At 51.2% G+C, this 8,614-nt stretch overlaps 1 protein-coding gene and 1 long non-coding RNA gene across 3 annotated transcripts in view; one reads left to right on the top strand and one right to left on the bottom strand.

The window, feature by feature from the left end:
- The window catches only part of CLCN6 (chloride voltage-gated channel 6), a 30,769-nt gene that overhangs the window by 13,008 nt on the left and 9,147 nt on the right, over window positions 1-8,614 (bottom strand). For both annotated transcript variants that reach the window (XR_009399558.1, XM_059375580.1), the window contains exons 6-13: window positions 5,613-5,719; window positions 4,925-5,051; window positions 4,225-4,292; window positions 2,958-3,016; window positions 2,002-2,134; window positions 1,280-1,393; window positions 796-962; window positions 121-247 (exon numbers count right to left, since the gene is read on the bottom strand). Coding sequence is in view for 1 of the 2 variants with exons in the window: in XM_059375580.1 (XP_059231563.1) it covers window positions 121-247; window positions 796-962; window positions 1,280-1,393; window positions 2,002-2,134; window positions 2,958-3,016; window positions 4,225-4,292; window positions 4,925-5,051; window positions 5,613-5,719 (902 nt within the window). In the remaining variant the exon portion in view is untranslated. The remainder of the gene's footprint in view (window positions 1-120; window positions 248-795; window positions 963-1,279; window positions 1,394-2,001; window positions 2,135-2,957; window positions 3,017-4,224; window positions 4,293-4,924; window positions 5,052-5,612; window positions 5,720-8,614) is intronic.
- On the top strand, window positions 3,287-5,636 carry LOC132001222 (uncharacterized). Its single transcript, XR_009399559.1, has 3 exons — window positions 3,287-3,565; window positions 5,027-5,157; window positions 5,552-5,636. It is a non-coding gene; the product is annotated as an uncharacterized LOC132001222 (long non-coding RNA).

The raw sequence follows: 8,614 nt of genomic DNA, 5'->3' as shown, positions 1-8,614 counted from the left end.
GGGGGGGGGGGGGCAGGGCAGGCAACACGCAGCTATTAGCAATCCGCAGAGGTGGGTCACCCATTTCTGGATTCTCCCTCTCTGGGGTCTAGCACACGGGCAGCAGGTGCACAGGGTTACCTGGAGCTGGAATGAGTCATTACCGATTTGACTCGAAGCAGACATCTGTCGGCATTCCCCTAACACCATCGAGGCCAGAAACACCACCACGGTGGTTACCACGGACACCAGGAGGCTCTCCAAGACTCTAGAAAGCAAAGCACAGCTGTTACCATACAAGATAAAAAAGACACCCCAGCCTCAGGAACTAAAAACACAATCCTGTCGACTCCGACCCTCTTCTCCCCCAAGAGCCCACACACACAGCAGCCCCGAGCCAGTAGTCAGGACCCGTGCGGAACTGGTCAGCGACTCGCTCCGTTCTAGCAATGTGCAAGTCAACAGTGGGTGGCCAGGAACGTGGGCGGCTACCCCCACGGCATCTCTGAGGAACAAAACGGGCTTCCACTTTAGGTCCTGGGCCTTGACTCGCACTGACCCTTCTGACTTCGCCATGTGTCGTCGTGGCCGGGAGGCAAACAGCACCCCTGATATGAACGAGGCTCAGACAGTCTTTCAGCCCATCTGACAACTGGACGGGATCTACAACCCTCTCTCCATTTTTAGTCTTAGACATGAAATCAAAGCTGGTGTGGGAAGTAGAATCCGTGCCTACAAGTGCCTTCCTCGGGAGAGACGGCCTGGCCCACACGAAGCTCAGGGAGCCACGGCAAGCTGGGGGAGGCGAGCAGGTACCTGACGAGCTTAGGTTTCGGGTGCACGTTTCGCATACGGTATTTTGCAAGCCTCTTGTTCAGACAGTTGAATGTGGCTCCCAGGAGGCCCCCAATGACCCCCATCACGACGAAGAAACCCAAATCCATAGCTGTCCAGAGATGACATTTTTTATCAGAGTCAGAGCACTGAGAGAAGGGGAAGGGAGGGAGAGAGAAACCAGAGTGCCCGTGAGAACAGGAAGGGACAGACGCAGGGAAGCCGGAAACAAGCAGCGCGCCCACTTTCCATCTCCGCGAGTCATTACAGAGCCGGACGCCTGCGTACACCGAGCACGGAGCACGCACAGGAGACTCCTGGGGCAGAGAGACCCACTAGAAGCTCTGCCGACCCTTCCAACCACCGTGCTCTGCTACTTTACTTAGAAACAATTTTCAGGTTGTAAAGTAAAAACAAAAACAAAAATAAGAAACCCCCCCCAAAACTATGGAAGGATGAAACATACCTTAAACTCCCCAAAGTTCAGCAATCCGGGCAGCTGGAAGGAACCCCAACTTCCAAATTGGATCCCAGAACGGAAGAAGTTGAGGGTGAAGGTGGCAGACATGGAGCAGAAGAGCTGGGAGAGAGGCGACAGACAGGAGAGAACAGTCAGGAGGAACAGGACCGACCTTCTCCCAGGCGCAGCCTCAGAAACCCTCCCCGCCACCCAGAAACCCACACGCCCGGGTTGGACACAGAGCTCTGGTCGCCACTGCCCTGAGCCCTCCTCGGGTGCTAAGACTGCGAGACGGGCTGTGAGAAGTCCGTGTTAGCTTATTGCGAGAGTCTCTTCATTTAGAGCCTGTTGTGGACTAGACCTTGAGCCCCAAAAGGGAACAGTGACCACAGGAGGAGGAACGTACTAGTCTGAGGGAGGAGGCTAGGAGTGCTCAAGTCCAGATTCTGCCACTGTCTGTCCCCATCTCCCGTTTTCAGGCCAGATGGTTCATCAAGGGAAGACAATGGCCGTGTGATTTGCAGATGATAGGAAAAGTACAGAAAAGTCTATGGTTTAGAGATTGTGTGTCCACAGCAGAGGAATTTCTAATAAAGTCAGCCCTCCTGGTCTCATCCAAATGAAAGGGGACCGCACCGAGTCAGAGATGTCCACGTCAGTTCTAGCAGGCGGACTAGCAGGCGGACCGACTAAATCCAAGGAGCTGGGCTCACGGAAGTCCTTCTTACCACTTTCCACGTGAGCCCCTGGTTCCAGAAGGACGAGCCCTCTTCCAGACTGAACAGGGTACCCCCGACAGGGGCCCCGAATGCTGCAGCAACTCCAGCAGCCGCCCCGGCGGACACAAAGTCCCGCTTGTCTCTGTGGGGAGAACAGAGAAGTGATTTACCCAAAACAGTTCTCAGACCCCGAAGAGCAGGTGTTCCCTTCCTTGTCTCCCAACATCCTGTCTCGTGACCCACGAACGGTCAGGGCTTCCGGAGGCCAGGTGTCCGCTGAGGCAGACTCCCCAGCAAATATGCTTTCCCTAAGAGCGAAACGCCCGCCTTAGTAGGAGGGCTCCTGACATCGGGCCACTCTGAACGCGGGATCTCAGCCACTGGCTGAGGCGGCAGAGCCCAGACTTCCGTCAGTCCCTGCTGAGCCACACTCTGACCAGATCTTTCTCCCAGAAAGCCAGAGCAGCAGTGAAAACACCAGGAGCGGGTAACGGCGACCCGCAGGGAGCCCCACAGGAGACGGGGAAGGTGGATGACTCTGAACCTTGGCCTCGATTCCGAAGGCCGAGCGGGGTGCGCACGTCAGTGACCCGCCCGGATCCCACAGGGCGAGAAAGTACCCAGAAGAGCACCTTCCAGCCCAGAAACGGGGCGGACCAAGTACATTATTTTGGAATATAAGATACATTCTTGATAATACGTCTGTGGACTTCCCTGGTCGTGTTTTCAATACCGGACCGCGTCTTCCTCATTGCCCGAGATGGTTCTAGGCCTCATGTCACAACAAAACAGAAGCCCCGAAGCCGGCCTGGCCCTCGTGCTTACTTTCAGAAGCATCCCAACCCCCCCATTCCGACAGGTGGGTTCCGCATGCAGCCTGCCCAGTAGGGCCGCCTGGGAGCCAGCTACGGAGACCGCAGTGGGCACTGAGTAGGCAGCAAACGAACTGGGTCGGGTTTCCATACCTGTCGCTCCGGAAGTAGGGGAAGTTAAATTGGATCTTCCGTAAGGACATGCTCTGAAACTAGACAGAGAGAAAACAAGATGAGGGTCGGCGGGGAGGGCGGGCGCAGGGGGACCACAGCTGCAGGAATCCCAGGCGCCAGAAAGTTCCCTGTGCTTGGGGACACCTTTGCAGATGTGTTGCAAGAAGGAAGAGGCCAGAACTGCGGTGCGGGGGAAGAAAGACGTTACTTCTGGAAGGAACTTCTTTTCCTGCCCCCCAGACTTCTAGGATCTTTGGAAGTCACGGTTCACGTCTGGTACACAGTCAGCAAGACAGAGAAAGGGGAACTGCTGAGTGGAGGGAGGAAGCGAAAGCTGCTGCGGAAGATGAAGCAGGCTCTGCTCGGGGCCACGCTCAGGACGGAAGGGGCGCAAAGAGCCGGCTTCCAGTGACCCCGGCGAGTGCTCACGCTGCTGCCCCGTCCTCTCCTGGCCTCCCTCCGCCTCTCAGCTCACCTCTGGGAGGCCAGTGCCTGAGGTAAAGGAGGGGAAGCAGTGACGAGAGAGACCAACAGACGGGCTCTGGACAAGAGTCTTCCCTCCTGTGCGGCGACAACCCACAGCCACGGTGAGTCCCTCCCCTCAGAGCCCGAGAGTGAACATCTCCAAGGTGCGGTTCAAAGAACAGAGACGTCCCGGCCTTCCAGCTGGGGAGTCTGAGAAACCCTTAAGCAGGGGGCCTCTGGGGTCCCGAGCCAGCTGTAAGCCTCGGTTTCCTCAGTGGAGGATGGGAGAATGGGGACAAGCAACCCTGCGGGGGGTCGGAAGAAGAAAGCAGCTGGACACCAAGTCCGGCCCCGACAGCATGTCGGCAAACAGCAGTCTGGGGCGCCTACGAATGGCCTTGCTATAGACCTGGGCCTGGAACCATCTCGGTCGGTGCTCCCAGCCCCTTGGGGTTTGGCCTCGCAGCAGTGATCCACGCCCGCCTGACGGGCCGGCGCTCAGCTCTGGCTGCGGGCGCACCCGCTGACTTCCATTTGAACAGACTTTCTCTACGTGCCATCGCTGCTCTGAGTATGCGGCAGGGCCTTGTTAAAACCCAGGGGTGCCAGCTGCCCCTCTCTGCTGGGTGATGGGACAGTTTCACACCCACCCAGACGGACATCAGCTTCCAAGGCCATGTTAGATGCTCGCAATGGATGTGTTGCAAACTCAACCACGGACATGGCCCTGCCCAGGGGCCCCCAGCTGAGGGCTGTGTCCTCGAAGCCCAGCAGCTCTCACCTGAGGGAGGCCGGCTCCCACCACGGCTCCGCTGTGGATCATGGGGCCTTCCTTCCCCACAAAGAGCCCTGGGAACAGGTGGAAAAGACGACCATCCGTCAGCACGGAAAGCTCTCTCGGTTAGGAGACCTCCGCTAGGCAGACCTTTCTCTCGACAACCGTACAGCAGAGGCGAGTATACGTGACTTTGTAAGAGCAAGAGTCAAATTCTCATCAAATCAGAAAAAATATTCCTTAATATGAGCAGTCAGAAAACTACAGCCTGCGGGCCAAACAGGCTCAATGCCTGTTTCTACAGCCAGGGCATGACGAATGGTCTTTACATTCTCACGCAGACCTATTTCCAACGGTTACACATGTAGAAGTCCCTACATCTTATCTCCCATTTTGCCTCTTGGCCCATCGGGCCTAAAACATTTGCTGTTTGGTTGTTTACACAAAAACCTTGCTGACCTTACTAAAAGCCAACTCCACAAACCAACTAACTGGTCTTTCCACTTCAAAACTAAATGTGTGTGAATCGGGTTATCTCTGACTGGTAACTTAAGGGCCTACATTTAACCCATCAACAAAGACTGCAGGGATCTGTTTGAGGGCAGGCCCTTCAAATCCAAATCTACTGCATTCACACACACAGCACTTCTAGTCACCTTCCCCCCTCGGTACTCGGAAGGCTCAAAGTCAGAAAGACCCTCCTCACCTCCAGCCACACTGAACAGCACTCCAAAGACTTTGCAGAGCAGGGTCCGGAGACGGACAATTCCGGGCACCTTCACACCATTCAGATAGCATTTGATTTCAGGGATCCCGGAACCTGCTGCCACTGGCTGACGGGGAAGAGAAGGATGCCCATGAACTCGAAATCCACCGGCGCTGGGGCTTACCTGCAACAACCCCGCCGACGAGGGGGAACCGACCTTCTTCCCGAGCAGTGTGAGCATCACCTGGTGGGCCTGTTAACACAGATGCTGGGCCCCGCCCTGGCTGCATCCTTGTCAAGTGCCGGGGCTTCCGCAGCCCCCGGGGGCCTTGGCATCTACCCTGGCACTCCACTTCCGGAGATTCAGATCTCATTCACTTGAGCTGGGTAGCAGCCATTTTTAAGGCTAGTTTTAAAGTATTTTAAAGTCACTTAGAGTCATTTTTAAAGTTGCCCAGGTGGTTCTAATGTGCTGCGGAGGCTGAGAACCCCCCTCCTAAGGGGGCTTTCCCTCTGTCATCTCACCAGAGGCGGAAACCTTTACTTTCACAAACAGCTCGAGGAGCGGGAGAGGCCACTTTGTAGGAATCTATATCCCAAGCCTAATTCAGTTTCCTGACATTCCAGAACGGGAGATGGAGGAATCCAAAACCTCATCAGCCAAAATGCAACACTCACACCGCCTCACCTCGATCAGGACAAGAATGCTTGCCAAGAAGACGAAGGTCAAGTTGAAACCCAAGAGCTCAAGGAGGGAAAGGGCGAGGCAGCCCTTCTGGCTACATTCCTCCACCGCTACAGAACCGGGGTTAAGGAACATATGCTCGCCGGTCAGGGGCATTTCTACCATCGTTGGCAGGAAATGGTGTAGCATCTCTTCTTTTAAAATATATTGGCTGCTTACAGCATTATCTTCTTGCTCTCCATATGTAAACTTAAAAGACATAAACAAAAACAAAAACTCTGTCTGAAGGGCACCTGGGTGGTTCAGTTGGGTAAGCATCAGTCACAACTCTTGATTTTGGCTCAGGTCACGATCTTGGGGTTCTGAGATCGAGCCCTGCATTGGCTCCATGTTCAGCGGCGAGTTTGCTTAAGAGTCTCTCTCTCTCCCCGTCCCCACCTCAAATAAATAAATAAATCCCCCCTCCGCTAAATAAATCTTTTTTTTTAAAAAAAACTACTTTTTAAAAAAGATTTTATTTATTTATTTAACAGAGAAAGATCACAAGTAGGCAGAGAAGCAGGCAGAGAGAGAGGAGGAAGCAGGCTCCCTGCTGAGCAGAGCCAGATGCAGGGCTTGATCCCAAGACCCTGAGACCATGACCTCAGCCGAAGGCAGAGGCTTTATTTAACCCACTGAGCTACCCAGGCACCCCTCCACTAAATAAATCTTAAAAACAAAACAAAAAAAAGAAGAACAACAACAAAAAACCTGCCTTGAGAGATCTTCTACATCAGAAACCATTTTCTAAATTTATTTTTATTTTTATAAATATTTTACTTAAAAATAATCTCTACACACCCAAAACAGGGCTTGAACTCACTATCCCGAGATCAAGACTTGGATGCTCCATTGGCTGAGCCCACCAGGTGCCAGGGAACTATTCTTAAATTATGAAATACGGATGTGGGGAACACAAAGGCAAAAGAAATGTAGAAAAAATTAAATCCCCTTAAAACTCGGCTCGGCAAACACTTGAGACAGGCAGCGTGACCTTCCTCAGGCCACTCGACTGCACCCATGTTTATGCTTTGCTAGAGGCAAAAGGCAACCTTAGCTGGATGGTAGCCTCATCTCCAGAATCCAGTAAGTCCTAAGTGGTCTTTAACAAATGAAAATCCCTTTGGAAACTTCCTTTATCTCTACTGGTCCTCCCCAAGATGCAGGTGAGCGATCATCCTCGAAGCACAGGGCCCACTGATGGCCATCCGAAGGGTGTCAGGACTAAGGCTTCACTGGGCAGTACTAAATCACCGTATCTTAACAGCAGCTAGCCCCTCAATGTCCTGCAAACCTTGCTTCCCCAATTCCTTAAAGACCTAACACTATTGCTAACCCCTCCCAATTTAAAAGTATATAATCAGTCACTGCTCGCCATCCTGGTACAGCTCTTTCTGCCCACAGGCCTTATCCCCGTGTGCTTTAATAAAACCACCTCTTTTGTACCAAAAACTTCTCAAGAATCCTTTCTCACCATTTGCTCCTGGACCCCAACACTTCAAATCAACACTTGAAATGTCACAAAAAACAACAACAGCCTCCCCTCCACATCCGTCACATTGGCACATCTTGGTGTCAGGCCATATTTGCTCCAGGTTTTAAAAATTAAAATGTTAGATACCATTAAAAAAAAAAAAATCCAGTTTCCTTCTCTCTCTCCCCTGGGAAAAACCACTAACCTGAAATTATTGTGTGTCATTTTTTTTTTAAACTTTATTTTTATGTAATCTCTATACCCAAAGTGGGGCTTGAATCCACAACCCAGAAATCAAGAGTGCAGGCTCGACCAGCTGAGCCAGCCAGGCCCTCCATTCCCTGTGTATCTTTAGATGCAGCCATTTGTTGTATGGGCTTCTAAAATGAAAATAATGGGATTGCACTTTATGCATATTCTACACTTCCCTTTCTTCTCTCCTTCAACACTGAGTTTTTGAAAATTCGCCATGTTGATAAACACAGCTCTGGTCCATTCATTTTAACTTCTGCATAAAATGATACCATATGAACACATAATTTTTCTGTTCTCCCATTTGGTGTGATTTCACCTTCCTGCAATCACAGAGCTGTAATGAACACTTTTGCATCTGTCCAAGGTCCACATGAGAAGGAAGTACTTAGGAGTCAGGGGAAGTGTCCCTTGCTACCTATTTAATTTACATCTTTAGTTAATGGTGAGGGGAGCCCTTTTCTACAGGTTTATTTACTGACCATTCCATTTTCCTCTTCTGAGAATTGCCTGTTCATACCCTCCGCTCATTTTGCTATTGGGTTGTTTGGGCTTTTTTCTTTTTGAGCTGCAGTTCTTCTGGTGTTCTAAATACTAATTAATTGTCTCCTAAATGCAGTGAGTTGCCTCTCCTAGGCTGTGGATTTGTTTTCCACTTTCTTTATGCTGTTTTACTGTCATGGTTTGGGTTTTTTTTGTTTGTATGAAAAACAAACTTGTCATGGTCAAGGTTATTGATCTATTCCCTTTCACTCTGTGCCTCCTAGAGTTTTAAGAAACTATTTCCTACTCTTGACATCACATATTAGAGTTTCGTTTTGCCTATTTACATCTTCAATCCATCTGGAATTAATTTATGGTGCGAAGTAGGAATCTATATTTTTCCCAATGAATATCCAATGTCCCAGTGTCTTTTATTAAGTCTGTCTCTTCCTCACTGACTTACAACATTAGCTCTGACATCCACCCTACTTCTCTATATGTATAAACCAATTTCTGCTCCTGTTATCTTCCACTGGCCTAATTGGGGATTCTGCACCCATAGGAAATGGTTTCAACAACTATATCTTAAATTATGACATTGAGTAGGGCAAGTGCCACGCTTATTCAAAACTGTCTTGGGGCGTCTGGGTGGCTCAGTGGGTTAAACCTCTGCCTTCAGCTCGGGTCATAATCCCAGGGTTCTGGGATCGAGCCCTGCATCGGGCTCTCTGTTCAGCAGGGAGCCTGCTCCCCCCCC

This window comes from Mustela nigripes, chromosome 14, assembly GCF_022355385.1.
Source record: "Mustela nigripes isolate SB6536 chromosome 14, MUSNIG.SB6536, whole genome shotgun sequence".
In the NCBI taxonomy this organism is placed as follows: Eukaryota; Metazoa; Chordata; class Mammalia; order Carnivora; family Mustelidae; genus Mustela; species Mustela nigripes.
Note: the sequence above shows the minus strand (reverse complement) of the source record. Positions and strands in the feature narration are given on the sequence as shown.